The sequence below is a fragment of the Drosophila arizonae genome, chromosome X (assembly GCF_054131065.1).
Source record: "Drosophila arizonae isolate 15081-1271.41 chromosome X, UAZ_ARI_1.0, whole genome shotgun sequence".
In the NCBI taxonomy this organism is placed as follows: domain Eukaryota; kingdom Metazoa; phylum Arthropoda; class Insecta; order Diptera; family Drosophilidae; genus Drosophila; species Drosophila arizonae.
In genome coordinates, this window is record NC_142927.1 from 15,629,515 (window position 1) to 15,649,334 (window position 19,820).

Consider the following 19,820-nt stretch of genomic DNA (forward strand, 5'->3'; position numbering starts at 1 on the left):
TCCCAATCCGCGTCGATCTAAACATTCCTCTAGCATAAATACCAGACGACGACGATTATATAGTAAGGCATTCATTTGATTTGAGTTATGGCATGTTGGTATTACCTACTAATTGCCATAATTTATTCATCGTTTCTGCCAAGATCTCAAAGTGTAAACATTTAAAGCCAATTTGCGCATTGTGAGAAGCGCATAGGAAGGCACGCGCACAGCAGTTGAATATGAAAAGTTGATGTTAAGTTAATCTGTGTGCAGCTATAATGTATACATTTATCATATGTATTATGTATACACTTACCATTCTGTATATTATATATTTATACTAGATTTAGTAAGTTTATTTTATATGAATTTTTCTATACCCTTAATCCATTGCTATTTGGCAAGTGAAGGTGTGATTCACGCTCTCAAGTATATATACTTTTGATCCATATGATAAACTGTCTTGATCTGACTATCTTCAATTGTCTTTCCATAAAAATTCATTGAAAAATCAATTGATTTATTGGTTAGAAATCTACTTCACATTGTATTCCGCAATTATAAATAACATCATATTATATTATATTATTAAACACTCAGTCTTCCTTGATCTTAGCGCTCTTATTATCCATAAATATTGATTTTTATTTTTTTAAGCACAAGTTCCAAGACGTTAATAGAATTTAGAGAATAGAATAGAATTTATTGGTACAAGTGTTGTAATTTTTTTTTTACAGAACATGAGAATCTAGATCTAGCTAGAAAGGTATAAAAAATCTTAACCTGAGCACATTATTATATGCTTAATGTAAATGGGAATTTGTGAATTTGTTGACCTTTATTTTGCTTAATATTCTTTAATTATATAATAATATTCTTGAATTTTGTGAGTAATTTAGTAATTTTGCACACTTCGCGCTTTTTTCGAACTCCTCCCGCAATCGCACCTAAAAAATGACAGATCTGGCGTGAAAAGGCTGAAATCAGTGTTGAGTACAAGGATTTCAGGAAAATCTTTTATTTGACGGTTTTTCCTATTCTTGCTGAAATTTAGAAGCTGACTTCAAATATTAAGAACTTGGTTTTTGTGTCATAATATAATATTAAGAATTGACATTTATGTACGAGCAAAACGTTTAAGTAATTCCCTAATAGGAAGACATTACGAGAGGGCATTAGTGTGAGTGTGTGACGACTAGATTGATAAAAACAGCAAATATATGCGTAATTCAGGACATTTACTGCAGGCTATAGCAATATGAGCTGGATAACTCATAATCCAATTGGAGTCTAATTGCAATCGCGCAAAAGCCTGTCCGAGCATGCGCATATCTATTCGATATCTATTATATCTATTAGCCATTATCTATAACTATATATAATAAGCGCACTATAATTACTTTCATATAGAACCAAGCTAACCCACTTCTGCATATTATTGTTCTCTGATATATAAACAGATTTAGATATCAAATCTGATTTCTTAATCAGATTCTATTGTTCCAAGGAATATATAAACAAACTAATTACTTAGCTGAATCAATTTGGGCATTTCCTATTTAAATGATAGAAGCTATTTTTAATCGTGGCAATAAATATTTGGCTTCCCCTTTTCAAGGCACACGTCCATAATAAATATTTGGCTTTCCCTTCTCAAGTCCCTCGTCCAATAGCTAATCAAAGTAAATTTAGACTCGATTAAAATGAAGTTTAAATAATTTTAATCACAATATTGGCCATGTTAGTTGTAACTGTATATATGGATGGATTTGCATATTTATTTTTATATGTGTGTGCACATTGCAATATGTATGTGTGTATGTGAGGAGTGTAAGTATATCCACTCCTTTGTGATATGAGTTGACGTTAATTTGGAATTGGCTGATGTATGGAAATTGGGATTTATCGATCGGCTGCTGCTGCTGGCAGGCCAAAAAAGAGGTTTATATATATATATATATATATATATATATATATATATATATATATATATATATATATATATATATATATATATATGTATATATATATATCGGATAACTAATAATAGTAAAAGTAAACAAGTCGTTCCAATTCCTGATTCAAACTGTGGACCAGAGTCTGTCAGCCACTTGGCTTTCCTTATTTCTTGCTAGTCTTCTGATTCTTCCTGATATTGGTGATGATGCTGCGAGACATGCGGCCAGCGGCCAGACGTAGTCCGCTGCGGAACGGCTGATGCTTGTAGTTCAAGCAGGGCTCATCCATTAGCTCTTCGAGATCATCGTCATCTGTGGTGGTTGTGTCCGATGGTGGAAAGTCAGCTCCAGCTGCAGTTCCAGTGCCAATACCAGTACCAGTTCCAGAGCCGATGCCAGTGCCAGAGCCGATGCCAGTGGCAGTGCCAGTTCCAGTGGCTATGCCAGATGCCTTCATCTTCAATTCATTGCCAGCATCCAGTTTGAGTGCCCCGCCATTATGATTAGCCTTAGGCTTAGCATTAGCTTTAGCATCGGCAACGACATCAGCATCAGCATCGATGGGGACATCGACATAATTAAGCCCAGTGGCGTCCAATGATTTGCGTGTCTTCTTCGTGGTGTTCTTCGTGCAGCACCAATAGGAGGCGAGAAAGTCTAGCTCCTCGGATGACGATGAGCTCTTCAGCTCCTCCTCCGGCACGCATTCGTCAATTTTGTGCTCCGACTGGCGGACGAAGCTGTTTGTGGACATCTTCATATCGTCGGCGCTCAACGAACGCTTCACCCGCAAATGGTCACGTGTGCGGCGCAGTCCGCTCGGAGTTCTCTCGTGTCCGCCCTTCTTAACGGTCTGCTCATAGTTCTCAGCGATGCGCGACACGTGACGCTGCTTCTGGTCGAGCTTGTCCAGTTCCAGTTCCTTTTCGCGATACTGCTTGGGTGTCAGCACCAATGGCTGCCAGTATAGCTCCAGCGTAGACATGCGCTTCACGCCCTCATCCTCCAGAATGCTATCGTTGGTCAGCAGGCGACCCTTATAAGTCAGCCGGCTAAATGCCATCGGCACGTTCATGGTGCGTCCAATGCGCTTCTTCAAATCGGCCACGTTGCGAGAGCGATCGGTCTCATAGATGTTCTTGCGACCGTCGCGGGTCAGAATTTGGATCTGCAACTTACGCATCTTACAAACGGCAAGTGGAATGTGCATCTAAAATGGATAGAGATTGTCGGACAGTCCACGTAGAAATGATTTGTGCAGCTGCGTTTTCTATTTAATGTAATTTTTAAATGAAAATTGTGTATTTGACTTTAGTCTGGCTTTTTAGCTAAGCGAAATATAACTCAAAGCCTATGCTGCTATATTTATTTTTATGAAATGAAATAACTCGGACTGAGACTCAATTGTCAAATTTTGTAATCTCGTAGTGCCCCCCTCAGCCTCTGAACATATGACGATCTAATATATATATATTTAATATAATAGGTTTTTTTTAATTAAAAATTTAACTTGAAGCAAATATTTATTTGGATGCTCTGTCTCTATCTTTCTTCCTGTCTCTTTCACTCTCTATCTCTCTGTATCACTACCGCTCTCCCTTACTTTCTCTATAGCTAAGTCTCACTATCCCGCATTCTCTCTCTCAATTTCTTTCTATATCATTATCACTCTCTCTATAGCTCTAGTCCAGTATTGCGCCTTCTCTCTCTCACTCCCCCTATATCAATCACGATAGCTCTCTCTCTTCTCCATTTCTCTGTCTCTCTCTCTCTCTGTCTCTCTCTCTCTCTCCCTCTCTCTCTCTCTCTCTCTCTAATTCTCTGTCTCTCTTGCTTCCGCTCAGCTTTTCTCCCGTTCACTCCATCTCCCGCGCCCTTTTTCTCTCTCTCCGCCTCTTCTGCTCTCTTACGAACTGCATCCTTGCTTATAAGAAATCTACAGTCTAATTAAAATTAATTGAAAATAAAATATTACGAAAATTGGGATATGACAAGATTTATATACAGCAGAATCCGGCTATAACGACACGTCAAGGGACCGTAGTTATACCCGGATAGCGCTATAACCGTAAAAGTTTGCTCATCAAAGTTTGTCTGGGGACCAGAATTTTCGTCGCTATTGCCGTACAGACGCTATAAGCGGAGTCGTTATAACCGGATTCTACTGTATTCGCCTCTGAGGAAGTGAACACGCTTTCTTTCTTTCTGTTCCTCTCTCTCCCGCTTTCTCTCCCTTCATTTCCTCTCTTACCTCTTACTCTCTCTCTCTCTCACTCGCTTAGAAACCGCTTCCGCATATTGTCCCATAGTGAGTCAATCGAAAGACTGCGTTTGTGTGAAGGTGTTGATAAATTTATGCATTGGCATTGCTTCCGGTTCTAATGTGCGTGTGCGTGTGCGTGCGCGCGTGGGTATGTGAGCGAGTGTGCGTGTGTCAACCATCGAAGCACTGCAAATGAATGTGGCAGCCAGTCCTTAGACAAGCTACCAAATCAATGGCACCCCATAAAAATAACAAAATACACACATTTATCTGATGCTGGAGCTCGCAGAGGAAATCTTTGTTGATGCAGTTCACAGAGTTCAAGAGATTTTCAAGATTCCGATTCGATCGTTTGTATTAAATTTCTTCTTTATTAACGAAGGTGAAAAGAAGCACGTACAATAATTATTTTTGCAAAAATGTGAAATGGAAATGGAAATACAATTGTAAAATGTCAACTCCAAAGTGTCACTTAGAGCAGCACATGGAAGAGAGAGCAGGCCAGCATCAGAGCCAGGGACAGCATGACGGTGATGGCACCATCGCGTGCTATCGGTATGAGGGTATCGTTGGCCAGCAGGGCATTGCAGCCGTGTCCCTCGCAGGTGTAGCAATTGCCATCGATGACGCACTGCTTATTGGCCTGGGCCGAGCTGAGGCAGCCGCGCTTGAACGCCCCCTCGCCTGTGCGTCCGTTGTAGCGAATGTAGCACTTGTCACCGAGCTTATAGGTTGGACAGACCTTGCTGTAAGCATGATTCTCGATGGCGCAGCTCGAATTGATCGAATCACCGGAGCATTGCAGGCACTTGGGGCGATATTGTGGGAAAATCAGACGGTTGCAGCCCTCATTCGCTGAGCAGACGAGACACTCCAACTCATTGTTGCACGAGTTCAATGTGTTGTTGTCCAGTTCGCTGGAGCAGCCACGAATCGTATATCCATCTAGCCCAAGACGTTCAATTGTTATTGTTAATCAGTTGTGCACTTTAGCAATTAATTATTCAATTCAACTGCACTGACTACATACTTAAGACGCGTGTATAGCAGAGGCTATTATTGGTAGGGCAATCCTTGGCCAAAATGCTCAATGGCTGTGTGGCGCAGCGCTCTTCAGTCTTCGAATGGCATTGCACGCAGGCATCTGTACAGAAAGACAAGTTTAGACACATCAACCAACATACATATGTACATATAAATTAATTCGAATTTCATAAAACATTTCATACTCGAATAGTATTTTATCGAAATGCTTGCCACTCGCCCATATGGCGGGCTTGACGACAATATAACTGTAATTCAATTGCAAGTCTCAGTTGCCAGATCCTTTTATTTTTCGTCGCCCCTGCCAGACATGCGCAATTCGAATACAGGCAAGTAAACAGTGATCTGATTAACGGGCACAATTGATAATTATGACACAATTCTCTTATCATAGGTAAATGCCAACGTCTATTCATAAGTCTACATATGTGTGTGTTTACCGTCATATATGTATAAGCGATTGAGATATTGAGTTCTTTACCGTAAATTCAGAAAGGCGTCGTATGACTAACCGTGTAAATCGATTATAAAAGGGTTCCGTTTGAGCTTATCTAAAAACACCCACATACATATATGATGTATACATACATTTTATTTATTCGTATATAAATATATATATTTTTTTAATCCCAAAAAACAAAAAAAACAAAAAAAAAAAAAACAAAATCGAACTCATGTACACATATTATAACCTTTACTCTGTTTCCATGGAAGATAAAGAGAGCTACAGATAAGCTTCGCGTATGTATGTATGTATGTGCATATGTCTGCATCGTTAGTAACAATTGGTGACCATGTATATTTTTGTGTATTACACAAAATCTAACAACAGGTGTGCAAGCATACAACCCATGCGATACATTTATACCAATATACATCTATCTTAAATCGGCTTAATTTATATACATATCTGTGTATATTACATAGATGTATATCTCCTGAAGTGTTTGCCGGCTATTACATTCTCTATATTAACTGAACTCACACATGCATACATACATATATGTATATGCATACTATTGAGACGCAAACTTGTGATCGATAAGCAATAAGCTTACGTACGTACTATATATAAATGGATAAGATAGAATATAATAAGAAAAAAATAACTTCGACTACCAATCTTACATAAGACACATATTCCACACATTAATATATACATGTACATATATTAGGGCACAAAGAAAAAAAAAAAAAAAAAAAAAAAAAAAAAAAAAAAAACTGAAAAATAGTTTAAACAGTTTTTACCACTGTGGACGTAAGCCAAAAATGCGCATGCAGCAATGATCAGCAAATAGAACTTCATTTCGAGTATATTTAAGACTAGGACACAATTATTTGCTATAAATACTAATTTGTTATTAATGTGTATACGATCGAGTCGATATTGGCGACACTGCACTTGACACGTACGCTTTGAAGTCTAGAAATAAACTAAAAGCTAGAGTAACGGACGCAAATATACATAGTAAAATTCCACAGAACAGTTACATATCGGAATGTTAATAACAGTAGAAGATTTACTGAGCGATACCGTAGCTCTCATCGATCATTTGATAGTAGTCCATTAGCGATTAAATGTTAATTTTAAAAATATAATTACTCAATATTGAATTAATTAATACAAGGGCTGCTAAGTATTGATTGCATACACCTAAAATAGCGCAAAACTCGACTTGTATTTTTTAAAAATTTGTTTCAAATTCAAATGGCAGACAAAAGCGGTTTGTTGTATCGATAACCTGTGTAAAACAAATCCATTATATATTGTATTAAAAAAGTAATTTCTAGTCACAATTTCTTTAAAAATTAGCAATCTAAGCCAAGAAAGCTGATTTAGTTCTGGGCTGGTTATTAACTGAATAAATATGCACATATGAAATATGAATGGTATCCCGCAAACATTCTTATGTAGATTTTCTAACTATCGATATATCGCACTGGAAGTGCTATAGTGCTGCCACACAATCTAAAGAAACATATGTAATCAGATGGCAATTGGACCCATGCATATTGGAATATAAGGATTGCATTTGCGCAAACGCTTAACTGGGTTTAATGATTTCAACAGAAGCTGTATTAGTTGAAAGTGCATCGAGGACACCAGTCACAGCATGACATTGATAGTGTGCATCTGCGATTATTGGCAACGCCGTCATTACTACAATCGACAGTCCATACAGGCAGCAGGCGGCACTGACGCTGACAAGAGCCAGAAAAAATCTGTTCGCCGGCTACAATTACAGCTAGATGCCATCACTGGCAACTATTGGCTGCGCGAACTGCTTCAGCAGAGGGCGTTGCGCGAGCGACTGCAGACAGAGCACAATGTGCAGCTACTATGGCTATCCTTCCATCCGCCAGAGCGCGACACCATCGACTATAAGTGGGCAGACATGCTAGCGCATACAATATGGGAACATATCGAGATGGAGCATCTAATGTCCTGGCTCTCCACGCTAGGCGGCGGTTTCTCAGCCCTGGGCGAACAATTCGAGCGCTGTGTAAGTGCAAAAATGTTCGAAGTGCAACAGAATGCAGAAGATTAACCAAAAACATAAAAAAAACAAAACAAAACTATGCAAATTATAGGCCCAGACAGCGGGAAAGATATCACTGCAGCAGCTAACGATTGGTCTGCGAGTCGGCGATCCATTTCTGCAGGCGCGCTGCAAGCTCTACTACAGCATTTCCTTAATCCAGCGAGGCCAGCTGCGCAAGGCCAAGCAAATGATTCGCGCCCAATATCAGTTCGCGAAGCAGCACGAGGAGCACGATCACCGATTGGTGCGCATGTGCTTGGGCATTTGGCTGCGATTGCGCTACGAGTACGAGGAGCGGAGGAAGCGGAGACTAGCTATAAAGGATCAGTCGTAATTCTCTCGAAGAGATTCATTAGAAGACTAAGCATAAAATGAAAGCATGGTTTACTGTTAGTTGTTAAGATACAAAATATACTATTTACATATTCTATAATAATATATATATATATGAATACATATATATATATCTGTTTGGATTTTTGTATAGGTATATATATTTATATACATATGTATGTATATAATTCTTTATTTGTATGTATGTATATGTATATGTACGTATAAAATGCGATTTAACATTCCAACAGCGCGTGGCCGGCACCAATTCACGCTAAACTCTTCTCTTCCTCTCTGTTTTTCGTCCCCATTTGAAAAAACATTTCCATTTTTTACTTACAACTACACAGTTTTCTTTTCTATGCGTGTGCTAGGATTATATATGTAGAATAAAATATGCTACCGAAAACAATTGACGTCACATGTGTGTGTGTGTGTGTAAGTGTGTGTGTTTGTGTATATGTCTCTCTATATAAGTTTTATCTAATGTGAGCCACTTGATGAATATCAGCTGAGAGAAGCCTATACGCATGCGCTACAAACATGCATATATATAAATAATAAAAAAAAAATGTATATATATATGAAATATATATATATAGAAATCTGGCTAAAGTTTTAAGTTAGATTATCGCCGTAACTGAACATAGAATTTAAAGTTTTTGTGTGGATATTGCTTGCAGTGCCAAATGGTTGTTATTGTTATTATTTCCATGCTTGTCCCCCTCTAAAGCTTCATTCCATGCGACTTATTGCGCCAATGTGCCCATGGGATCCCAGGCGGGCAGCACAATGGGATCCATGTCGAATACGCGCATCACATCTTCGGGCACATATTTCTTATCGACGACCACCTCGAAGCCGAACTCCCTAAACCAATCGGCGCACATGACCAGATAGCCCTTCTCGCCACGATCCTCGCCCCAGGAGTTCTCCACGCGCAACTTTTGAGCAACGCCATTTTTCTGCAACATAAACAGAATGATGCTTACAATCATATCATATCATATACATGGAAATAAATGGCGCTTACATCCACAGAGACGGCTGTGAATACCATGGCGTGGGTCATGGCCGATTCACCATAGATGAGACGATCCGCCTTCGAAAATGTTGTTTGTATGTCAATGTCGAAGACCAGCTTGAAATCGTGGCTGCATCCATCGAAACGAACGAGACGGCAAGTGCAGAGCACATGGGTAAGAGAGAGAAGGATATAGTTGCTGGCAATACATATTTACACACACACTTACACATCAACATCCTCGATACCTTGCTTGGAGGCGAAACGCTTGCTAACCTCGCAACCAAACCAGACGGCTTCTCCAGCCTTCAGCGATTTGGTTACCATGGCCAATAGGAGATCGACATTTTGATTGTTGTAGAGCACCGGACGACCGCCGACAACATTGCCCAGACAATCGACCGTATAGACCTGGTCGTAGCTGCTCGTTGGACGTGGATCAGTGACCAGGCACACCTTGTCCTCGACATTGAAATGCGGCTTCACATAGCGCTCATAAAACTCCAGCGAACTGATGGGTCCAATGGACTGATAGTTCTTCGACTTATCATAGTACTCCCAGGTGAACGTCTCGGAGGGAATGCCCAGGCAAATGCCAACCACCTTGTAGATCTCCGACATTTGCTCTTGAATCTTGCAGGTGATCTCCTCATCACTGGGCTGCTTCTCCAACAGAACACGCAAGTGCCTCGCATATTCGCGCAGCTGTAAGGGATCAAGATCAGGGAATGAATTTTAGTTTGTTTTTCTTCTTTTATTGTGATTCACGAATCGGTAGTCAGCCGACTTACCTTGCTCTTCAGTATGGCATTCATTCGTATGCTGGACTCGCAGCTAAAGCTCTCCGGAAAGCATTTCTTTGGCATGAGACCATGTTTGGTTATCAGATTGACCAGCATGTGCCACTGGCCTCCATCAGAGGTTGGGTCGAGCAACAGGAACGACACCAAACGGCCGTCGACTTTTTCGCCGCGCTTTGCCGTCTTCACGATGTTGTTGAGGAAATAGTTGCAACGCTCGATTTTGTCCCAGTAGAAGAGGAACGCCTGCGAGAACTCGAACTCATCCAGATTGTAGCTCTTCATGAAGGGCAGGCGTATACAATTAAGGGCGGCAAACAGCCAGCAGCGACCGGAGCTGCGCTGATTGGTAACCGGTTTGCCCTCCGTTTCCACCTTATAGTTGAACACATGATTGGTCGTCTCCAGCGTCTTGCGGGACAGGCACACATCGAACGGATCGACACGGGAGCAAACGTTCTGGGCAAGCAGATTCTTGGGTTCGCTGTAGAAATTCTCGCGCCACTTGCTCAACAGGTCCGGCGTAATGGCACTCTGGTTCCCATCATCCTTTGACCCGAACATCTTGCCGTCGCTGGCGTTGTTGTTGCTGCCATTGCCGCCACCTTGGATAATATCGTTAGCTGCAAGTATATTGGTACTACTCGTAGTGCTTGTGGAAAACAATCCAGCTGTTTCTATAGTCTGCGTTGCACCTGCACACGTAGCTACAGTTGCAGGCGCAGGTACATTTGCCATCTGCGAGAGCTTCATTGCGCGTGCAAGCCGGTACACCACAAATTTGTTATACTCTGATACAATTAAAAAACTTCTGTCACATATTTAACAATTACTATGAAGCTGTCGAATACATACGCTTGTACATAGTTCTAGGATCTGTGGGCGTAATCTATCACAGCTAGCTATTATTGAAAACAAAATACATATATAAAAGCCACACAGATATACAAAATACTTGTATATGTTAAAAGACTATCGGTGTAAGCATAATAGTTCGATAACCTTCGTTTTTTTTTTTTTTTTTTTTTTTGTGGCTTACGTTCATCGATGCTATTCCCGCAATTTTGAAGATGAATGGAAATTATTTAAAATTATTATTAAATTTAATATAATAAATATTTAACTGACACTATGTTTTGTTTCAATTTCAGCAGCGTATTTATTTCTTTTATATATATTAAATACAAAATGCAAATAATTTACAAGCAGTTAATTATTTTTTGTTTGTCTTGAATGCAAAATAAAGCAATCCATGCGCCCCATCTTTTCTGAAGACCCTCAAGGAAAGTGCTTTTTTCTCTTGGTATTTTCTGCTCATATTAAACATTAAACTTGATCATTCCATGCAGTTGCTTTTTAAATTTGAAATATTCAATCTATAATTTTTGCAAGAGAAGAAGTTTAAATTTACTATCATATCAAACAGAAAATTCATGCCAAAATTATTATTATTTTTTTTTTTAATATATCGCAAATATTCGCATACGAAAATATCGTGCCGTTATTAAAGTACCAATATTCGATTCATCGATATGTTACCAATATTGCATATATTATTCTTTTTTGTAGATCATTCACGCACGTACTTATGCAACGCATCTATACACATACGCACTCACATGCATATGTAAAGTATTTGTGTATATCCATATATACGAATGTGTGTAAATTAGAAAATCTGATCGACAACTGTGATGCATTCTTTTGTGCACAGTGGGAACGGGTCTGGTGGGCGTGGTCGTCTAAACAAAGCAGTTGTGTGCTGCGCATAACTCAAAATTTAATTGCGCGCACTGCCAGCTGCTGGAGCTTATTAACTGTGACTTTATTACTGTGTACACATGTATGCGTGCGTGTGTGTTTAAGTGCATATGCATTTGTGTTCGAAAGAATGAATGTACTTTGTTGTAAGAAAAGCTGCGCAAAATATTTCTCCCCCATCCCGTAGCTAATTTCATATACTTTCATCTAAGTACCGTTGCGGGTGCATATGTGTATGTGTGTGTGCGATTAAAAAGCAGACTTTGGAAATACTGTAAAACAAATAAAGTAAATAGTGTGGAACGCAAATCTGTTGCGACTTTTGATAAGAACAGCAGACATATGTATACATATACGTGCACATATATGCATACACATGGATTGTATATGGGTGTCTGAGCAATAATCGTATAAGACTTAATGCAGAAATCTTCGAAAAACTGTTTTTATCTCGACTGAGATGACTTGAGCAACAGCGCTAACCGCAGTTACGGATGAAGCGATGATGCAGAGTGCAATTAAACCAGTTTAACGGCACATACACAAACACAAGCACACACATAGATCCACACATACACACACGTACAGCTGTTAGGGAACTGAAGGCAGCCGAAGGAGGGCAAAATGCCGTTTTAAACTTTCGCGCAAGCCGGCATGCTGCTCAATGTTGCCTGGCATAAATCTAAACAAACCAACAAAAAAGGGTTAAAAAAACTAAAATAACAAAAAATGTATATGTATATAAGCAGCAGCAGCAGCAAACGGAAAACTTGTTTTTGCTCAGCTTTTGTAAGAGTGCGTCAAGTGGTGTGCCACTGTTTGTATGTGTGGGGGTACAAAGGCAAAGAGCAAACCAGCAAAAACAAACAAATTTGGGTGAAATTTTACTTTCGTTGTCGTTGCTGCCGTATTGGGGCGTCAGCAAGCTGTTTCGTGCTCGCTTCCGCACAAAGCGGAACGGGGGGAACGGAATTGATGAGCGATGCCGTTGCCTGCACCAGAACCAAAAGCAACTACAACGACAGCAACATTTTTCTTGGTCTCTCGCTATCTCTTGCACTGCTGCTGCTGCTACTGCTGTTGCTGTAGGCAATTATTTTATTTTTTTTTTTTTACAAATTATTGTAGTTCTCATAGGTCATTCATTTCACTTACACATTGTGGGAGATTTTTTTTTTTTCTTTTTAACGTTGATAATTGGTTGGCGCTTGACTCGGCTGCAATCTTAACTGCACTTTACACTTTTTATTTTAATTTATTTCACGTTTTGGTAATGTGTACAGTGCAAGCAACTATTATGTACTGTTAATTTTGCTCTATTTAGTTGCTATTTTTATTTATTGATGAGGAAAATGAAAATGATAATGTTTGGCTTTGGCCCGAAACACGAAACAGAATCCAAGAGACAAGCGAAAGTATCGATGCCACGATAACGACGACAATGCTGCCAGATCACAGTTTCCAAGTGTGAAATGTATCGATACATCGATATATGAAATCGCAATTAATTGGTATATTTTGCAGCTTCCTGCTGCCTGTTGTTGCTTTGTCGCGTTGTTGTTGCTGCCTGCGCTGACTGAATTGTGAGCAGGTCGCGAATTTTGAAATCGCTCCATTCACGCTGCTCGCAAACGGGGGGAAAAAAGCAGCGAAAAAAAAAAAAATAATAATAATAATAAAATAAAACCATAACACATACATATCTACTCATATGTATATTCCTAACGTGCATGCCAAATAACGAATCTCGATCAAGTGTTGGTCCGAGGCTCTGCCAAGATGAGCGCCAATAGCAACGACAACTTATGCGAGGACATCTCATTGTTAAAGTCCTACATAGAATATTTTGATGTGCTGCCGTTGGAGCTTAGGAACGACATCATCTACTGCCAACGAGCATTGCGCGACTTTCTCAAAGTGCACGGGGTGAGTAACAGCAAAAATCTGAAAATCAAGCAAGCAAAAAAAACGAGAGTAGAAGAAATGAAGACCATGAATATGTAAAGCAACCTGTGTGACGACCGTTGGTTAACTTCCACTTCTATTCTGTTCCGTTCCGATATCTTCTCAATTCCCACTCCATGCTGGATGGATTGCAGCTGGTGTCCGATGTGTTCAAGGAGCAGGCCGATGCGGTGAGTAGACCAATTCCATAACTGTCCTGCATTACGCATACCATCTATTATTTATATATCTATATGTGTATGTATGTATTGTCTGTATGTATGCGATTATGTATATGTGTGTATGTATATTTTCTTTGTTTGGAGTAACATAATAAATAATGTGCAATGAAAGCCAATAAATGATATCGCATATATAGAGAGACAGTGTTGCCACCTTTAATTAGTCCACACATCGCACTTGTCCAAGTAGCTCCCGTAACCCAAATGCTTCTGCTACTGTTGCTGGTGCTGCTGGCCTATGCTGATTTCTTAAATTATTTACGATTTGGCAATGCACCGTTTCACTCCATTAGAGATGGGTGCGTGTCAAGAGCACTGAAATAATTATTGCTTAGATATGTTCATTGCGTGCACACATACATAGATATGTGACATGTATGTATGTATGTATTTAGTGGGAGTTGTTTATTTGTATTCCCTATATTATGTATGTATACATATACATATATACATATATATCTGTTGCATGCAAAAATGTAGAATGTGTATATCCCCGATATTTGCTGATCGTTAAATAAACAAAAACGTTCTATGAAAATTTATGCACAAAGCGGAGCAGGAAGAAGCAGCAGAATCTGCTGTCGCTTAAAGTGCGCAACGGAATGTCAGTACATACATATGTACCATATATATATATGTATGTGCATATGTGCGTGTGTCGCTATGCGTGTGTATGTATATACATATGTATGTATATACATATAATGAAGTAAGATTATATACACATATTTATGTACCTATGCATACATACATATGTACATATGTATGTAAATATGTCAAGGCTGATACCCTGTATAAAACCTTTTATTTAAAGCTCCTTTTTTATTTGCATACAATTATTTTTCATACGACATTTGCGTAATTCGCATCGTTTCTCTACTAATTTGTTTGTCGTGAAAGAAGAATTTGAGGCACGTGCGACGACACGACACACGACATTCAACTCTGTTTTTTTCCCCCTTCGTTGTTGTTGTTGTTGTTGTTTTATGTCACTTAGTCATAACCATGATGATGATGATGATTGTCCAATAATTTGTTGTATTAAATAACCGCATTTTGCAGGATCCGGTGCAGATGCGGCGCATCCTCGACGAGCTGGAGTCGGAAGTATACGAGATAAACGCTGAGCAACAATGGCTGATGATGCGCCTGGAAAAGCAGCTAGAGTCGCTATACAAAAAGCTGGCGGCGAACAATATACGAATTTTACCTGACCTAGGCAACGAGTACATCTCCAGCCTGATTGTGCCTTTCGTTGGCGATACCAACTACAAAATCTATCCGAAATCTGTGCTGTGTCGCGACACCGAAGAGATGCTTATACGAAAGCATTTCCTCATCTCGCACGACGACGACGGTGGCATTGAGCCGCTCAAGCTTAGCGAACTGGACGACAATGTGCCGCTGTTGCTGGTGAATGCACTGACTGCCACGCCTACTGCCAAGCCCACTGCCACCATCACTGCCCCAGACATCGTCCAGGCCTCGACCAGCAGCGGAGCGCAGATGCTGGTTGAGAAGAACGATTTGGGCGATAACATGATGAGGGCAACGTCATCGCTGTCGCCAGCGCCAGCGGAGCTCCAGCCTGAGTTGTCGCCTGCGCTGACCAAAAAGGACGAATCGCGTTCGCTGCTGATACCGCGTACCGTCCAAACATCCGATGATCAGCCTGAGAAGTTCGCAGGGTCAGCGTCGTCATTGACGCCGCCACCGCCACCTCCGCCCCCACCCCCGCCGCTGGTGGCCGCCAAGCAGCGGGCGTCCCGAGCAGATGCCAAGCAGGCGAACAAAACGACCTCACCGCCGCCCCTGGCGCCCATCACCAAGCCACCAATCGGCACTGACTTCGAGGTTGTGGCTCAGAGTAGAATGAATTTGCGCCAGGCGCTGCGCCGCGCTCGCAAGACCAAACAACAACCGCGACAGATCGACGAGGAGGATGTCGTTGTGCTGCCCGTAGACAAGGTGACGACGGAGAGCACCCCGGCAGCCAGCGTCGCGGCGTCCAAAGCGAAGGTGGGCAAAGCGATAGAAATAACTGCTACCCCAGTTGTCCTGGCCACAGTACACGCAACGACGAATAAGAAGTCAGCGCCATCGGCGTCCAGTAAACAGTATAAGACGCGCAATGCGCACGGGGTTGGACGTAAGCCGACGTCGAATCCACCAGCAGCGCAAGTGGCCGCACAGCAGGCGGCAGCTGCAGCAGCAGCAGCAGCGGCAGCAACAACGGCAACAACAGCAGCAGCAACAGCAGCCGCTGCAGCGGCAGCAACTGCGGGCTCGTCCGGCTCTTCTGATGACTCGCATCACGAACTGGAGCTGGAGCAACAGCGTCTGTGCGCCTCGGCGGCACAGTGGCGCGATGAGCCGCGTGAGACCCGGGTCCTGCCCTCAGAATACGGGCGGGAGCATTTCCTTGGCCTCTTCGGGCTCTACACACACGAGATGGTCAAGAAGCTGTGCCAGCGCCACTCGAAGCGCAAACGTCGAACCGTTCAGAATGCCAGCGGCGTTGTCTTTCACTATGGCCAGCAGCTGGCCGCCTTCGATACGGTGCGTCAGAAGAAACTAAAGGATAAGCCGGAGTTTCTGCTGTCGCCCAAGGATAAGCGACTTCAGGCCAAAAAGGCCCACAAGGCCAACGCGGCAGCCGCGGCGGCTACCAATCGGAAGAGCAAGAGTAAAACGCCCGAAAAGCTGGAAGACGTGGGCAGCAGTCAGCCGGACGTCGGCAAACAGAAATGCAAGGAATGCAAGAAACGAGGTGGTAAGTCCAAATCTCAAAGTATGGACGTCCTCTATGCTCGTAAGCTGTTCATGATGCATTACCATATAGAACTTGCATGGGATTAATCTATTCTTCTAATATACTTTTGTGTAGAAAATCTGCAGAGCTGTCAGAGCTGCCATGGGGTTTATCATATGGATTGTCACGAGGATGCCAAAGGAAAGCCGCAGTCGAGCAATCGCTGTCCGCAGTGCTTGCGTGACTGGAACTTGACGGGCAGGATAAAGGTAGCGGCTTCGTCCTAGTGCTAAGATTTGTTGCTTTTGCTCCACTGTGAGCATTCTGGCCTTTTGTTGTACAATGTAACCTGACCGTTGAATCCTAAAATATGTCTGTACATATATATATATATATATATATAAGATATATATATATATCTTTTTTTTTTTTTTTTGCTTTTATCTTGTTTATTTTCATCTCTTACTTTTTTTTGTATTCAAAATTACATATAAGCTTAAACATAGAATATAAGTATATTCAATTTTGAAATGAATAGAGTAAATGTTTATGTTCAAACCTTTTTTCTTGGTATGCACAGAAATTGAGAATGGGATTTATGTACATACATACTTACATGCATACATGTATCTACAAACTATGTTGTCTTATTTAATAAACAAACAAAAAAAATATGCATTTCTGTGTTTACTTTTGATTGGATAACTATTAACCGTTAAATAATTGGAGTGCATTGAGTCAAGGATGGCACAGCAGGTTCCTTTTTAGGAACTTAACGAAACTCGTTTTTAAACGATATTATTCCATATTTAAATATTGAGATTAGGATTGATTTGTTAAATTAAAAGAACACATACTGAATTACAATTATTTAAACTGTAAATTAACTTTTACAATGCCTACACGAGTATTTATTGCTCTTTCACTTGGAATTGTACTTGGCACAGAATTATTTGACAGCTATTGACAGTTGTAGTAGTTGACATTAATAGGCGGTTTAATTCAAAACCATACATTCAAAATGTATCATTTAACGTTTTTTTATTTAACGTATAGCCGTAATTGCCATTACTGTGTTTTTTTTTGTTTTTAATTATATTTTAAGCGCTGTCGGCAGCATGAATTTATATCGGCATGAATATCAACGGCCGTCCCTAATAAGCGCCAATGCCTATGCCCATGCGTTTTTTTTACAGCCTGGCAACTCTGGTAAATGATACCGCTAAAATTTCAATGTTCCGTTGAGTCAGACGAATGAGTTTGACTTTGTCAAATTTAATCGAATCTGGTATGTTTTTTTCACGACGAAGCTTGCCAATCAGTGATAGTCGAGCAGCCCTATTTAGTGTCAAAAGAACTCTTTCGGAATCATACTGTCATGAGCCAATATTCGAACAAGAGCTTTATAATGGAGACGGAGGGAGAAGAGCAGCTAGAGATATTGCACAATTTTGAGGACTTTGAAGATATGATGCAGGACCTCACAATGCCAATGGCTAAAGAGCTTTTCATGGCCCATCTTGGCCTGAGTAAACTTACTAGCACATCGGATGCGCAAAGCTGCAGCAGCAGCTACTACCTCGTAAGTTCCCAAGAGTCCGAACGCATTTCGAGCGAGGAAAAGACCAATCCGTGTGGAAAAGACCAATGTCACGTAAGTGAATTGTTTGACTTGGGTAATTTGTGAAATACAATTTTTTAATTGTCGGCCTGTTTCTGTAGCATATTGAGGAAGTGCAACATCAAGTGGAGCAAGCAGCCAGAGAGCGTGAGATACTACTGCAGATGCCGCGCGAGGAGCCGCTGCACAAGATGATTCGCTGGCTACTGGATTTGCCGCAGCGCTGTGATCTCACGCGCTTGTCCTTATCAGCGCTGCGTTGCAACGAATGCCATATGTGCGAGGGCGTCGAGTATCCGTGCACCCATTGCGGCCAGCAGTTCCATCAGGAGTGCCATTACGATCAAGGCAAACTCAAGCCCCATCGCCTATGTCCAACCTGTACACGCAATAATATCGAGTTCGTGGACCGATAAATATAACATCCGTGCAACCGTTGTGGCCAGCAGCTCCAGCGGGAGTGCCATGTCGATCAAGACAGACTAAGCCCCATAGGCTGTGTGCCCGTCCTGTACACGGAACCTTATCGAGTTCTTGGACTGATCAATTTAATATTCAATATTTATTAACATTTAATGTTGAAATAATACAATTACACAAATATTTTATTAATAATCATGTTGAACACTATGGAGGTCGGGGTCAGAAGCAGCAGCAGATGATGCTGACGCCAACGGCTATCGGTGCCATTGCACAAATCGCCCTGACAGAAGCACATATAAACCTTCTTATAGTTGTAGATGGTATCTGCACAGCGATCCATATTGTCATCTGGTCCGCGCTGCACGCACATGCGCTGTATGGCCAGATCGTAGTCTGGAGATAAGAAATTCAAATTATTATTGTATTAAGATTATAGGATATAGTTTATAGATAACTATATCTAGAGGTCTTACCATCTAAAGCATAGGGTCCGCCACCCTCAATCACCTTGCCGCACCAGCCGCTGGCACAGGGTATGGCCGAGAGGCCGGGCTCGTTGTCCACGTCTGTTGCATTGAATGTAAACGGATCCTTGCAGCTGCCTAGCTCACCACGGGAGCGACACTGATAGCACCGACGCAGAAGAGCTGTCATTGAGTAGCAGTCAAAGAGAGATAGACAAAGAGCGAGCGAATAAGACACACAAAGAGACAGTTACGAGGTTTTTCCATTTCTTGTAGTGCATTACGCACCCGCACATACACATGCGCAGTAAGAGTTACTATTACAGTTACGTTGCGCGCATATATGTATGCAAGTGCGTGCGTATGTTTAACAAAAGACTTTAATAGCAAACTTTCTTGTTAATTAGACCTACCGTCGATTTGTGGAGCATTGCTGGCGATTATAGCAAATATCACAGCTAGTATGAACACAGACGATTGCATGTTAGAAAAATAACTTAAACTTAATGAGTATTCGAATTGCGTTCAAGTCGTTCAAAATAGTGAGAGTAAGTTACTGTTGTATATTTGTTGTTGTTGTTGTTGTTTCTGAACGAAAATCAGAGGCCTGCCACTGCGCACACAAAATAAGTCGGTTGAGAAAATGCAACAGTGCTTTCAGAGCTG

The 19,820-nt window shown here is 41.1% G+C and overlaps 7 protein-coding genes across 11 annotated transcripts; 3 read left to right on the forward strand and 4 right to left on the reverse strand.

Moving 5' to 3' along the window:
• Positions 1-1,686: 1,686 nt before the first annotated feature.
• LOC108618311 (uncharacterized) lies at positions 1,687-4,606 on the reverse strand. The gene is made up of 2 exons (XM_018014283.2): positions 4,468-4,606; positions 1,687-3,150 (listed from the first exon to the last, which is right to left on the reverse strand). Exon 2 carries the CDS (start codon positions 3,148-3,150, stop codon positions 2,104-2,106), a length of 1,047 nt encoding a protein of 348 aa, XP_017869772.1. The 5' UTR covers positions 4,468-4,606; the 3' UTR covers positions 1,687-2,103.
• On the reverse strand, positions 4,552-6,695 carry LOC108619648 (uncharacterized). Its single transcript, XM_018016336.2, has 3 exons — positions 6,496-6,695; positions 5,234-5,347; positions 4,552-5,148 (listed from the first exon to the last, which is right to left on the reverse strand). Exons 1-3 carry the CDS (start codon positions 6,551-6,553, stop codon positions 4,676-4,678), a joined length of 645 nt encoding a protein of 214 aa, XP_017871825.1. The 5' UTR covers positions 6,554-6,695; the 3' UTR covers positions 4,552-4,675.
• A 512-nt stretch (positions 6,696-7,207) lies between these two features.
• LOC108619647 (uncharacterized protein F58A4.6) lies at positions 7,208-8,248 on the forward strand. The gene is made up of 2 exons (XM_018016335.2): positions 7,208-7,751; positions 7,840-8,248. The coding sequence occupies exons 1-2, from the start codon at positions 7,362-7,364 to the stop codon at positions 8,122-8,124; spliced, it is 675 nt and encodes a 224-aa protein (XP_017871824.1). The 5' UTR covers positions 7,208-7,361; the 3' UTR covers positions 8,125-8,248.
• Positions 8,249-8,266: 18 nt separating this feature from the next.
• Positions 8,267-13,117, reverse strand: LOC108619644 (bleomycin hydrolase). Of its 2 annotated transcripts, XM_089475743.1 has the most exons (6): positions 12,864-13,117; positions 10,803-11,323; positions 9,939-10,738; positions 9,377-9,852; positions 9,157-9,277; positions 8,267-9,088 (listed from the first exon to the last, which is right to left on the reverse strand). In XM_089475743.1, exons 2-6 carry the CDS (start codon positions 10,810-10,812, stop codon positions 8,873-8,875), a joined length of 1,623 nt encoding a protein of 540 aa, XP_089331869.1. In that variant the 5' UTR covers positions 10,813-11,323; positions 12,864-13,117; the 3' UTR covers positions 8,267-8,872. The 2 variants fall into 2 exon arrangements, with proteins under 2 accessions (XP_089331869.1, XP_017871822.1); XM_018016333.2 differs by lacking the exon at positions 10,803-11,323 and having other exon boundaries at positions 9,939-10,570; positions 12,864-13,113.
• Positions 13,118-13,245: 128 nt separating this feature from the next.
• Lint-1 (l(3)mbt interacting protein 1) lies at positions 13,246-17,320 on the forward strand. 2 transcript variants are annotated; one of them, XM_018016340.2, is made up of 4 exons: positions 13,246-13,634; positions 13,808-13,843; positions 14,957-16,706; positions 16,782-17,320. In XM_018016340.2, the coding sequence occupies exons 1-4, from the start codon at positions 13,488-13,490 to the stop codon at positions 16,931-16,933; spliced, it is 2,085 nt and encodes a 694-aa protein (XP_017871829.1). In that variant the 5' UTR covers positions 13,246-13,487; the 3' UTR covers positions 16,934-17,320. The 2 variants fall into 2 exon arrangements, with proteins under 2 accessions (XP_017871829.1, XP_089331868.1); XM_089475742.1 differs by having other exon boundaries at positions 13,248-13,634; positions 14,957-16,667.
• Positions 17,321-17,688: 368 nt separating this feature from the next.
• On the forward strand, positions 17,689-18,859 carry LOC149267943 (uncharacterized). Of its 3 annotated transcripts, none has more exons than XM_089475748.1 (3): positions 17,689-17,934; positions 17,983-18,300; positions 18,369-18,859. In XM_089475748.1, exons 2-3 carry the CDS (start codon positions 18,025-18,027, stop codon positions 18,681-18,683), a joined length of 591 nt encoding a protein of 196 aa, XP_089331874.1. In that variant the 5' UTR covers positions 17,689-17,934; positions 17,983-18,024; the 3' UTR covers positions 18,684-18,859. The 3 variants fall into 3 exon arrangements, with proteins under 3 accessions (XP_089331874.1, XP_089331872.1, XP_089331873.1); XM_089475746.1 differs by having other exon boundaries at positions 17,993-18,300; XM_089475747.1 differs by having other exon boundaries at positions 17,689-18,300.
• Positions 18,815-19,802, reverse strand: rtv (QVR superfamily protein rtv). The gene is made up of 3 exons (XM_018016339.2): positions 19,568-19,802; positions 19,164-19,337; positions 18,815-19,083 (listed from the first exon to the last, which is right to left on the reverse strand). The coding sequence occupies exons 1-3, from the start codon at positions 19,635-19,637 to the stop codon at positions 18,860-18,862; spliced, it is 468 nt and encodes a 155-aa protein (XP_017871828.1). The 5' UTR covers positions 19,638-19,802; the 3' UTR covers positions 18,815-18,859.
• Between the last annotated feature and the right edge of the window lie 18 nt (positions 19,803-19,820).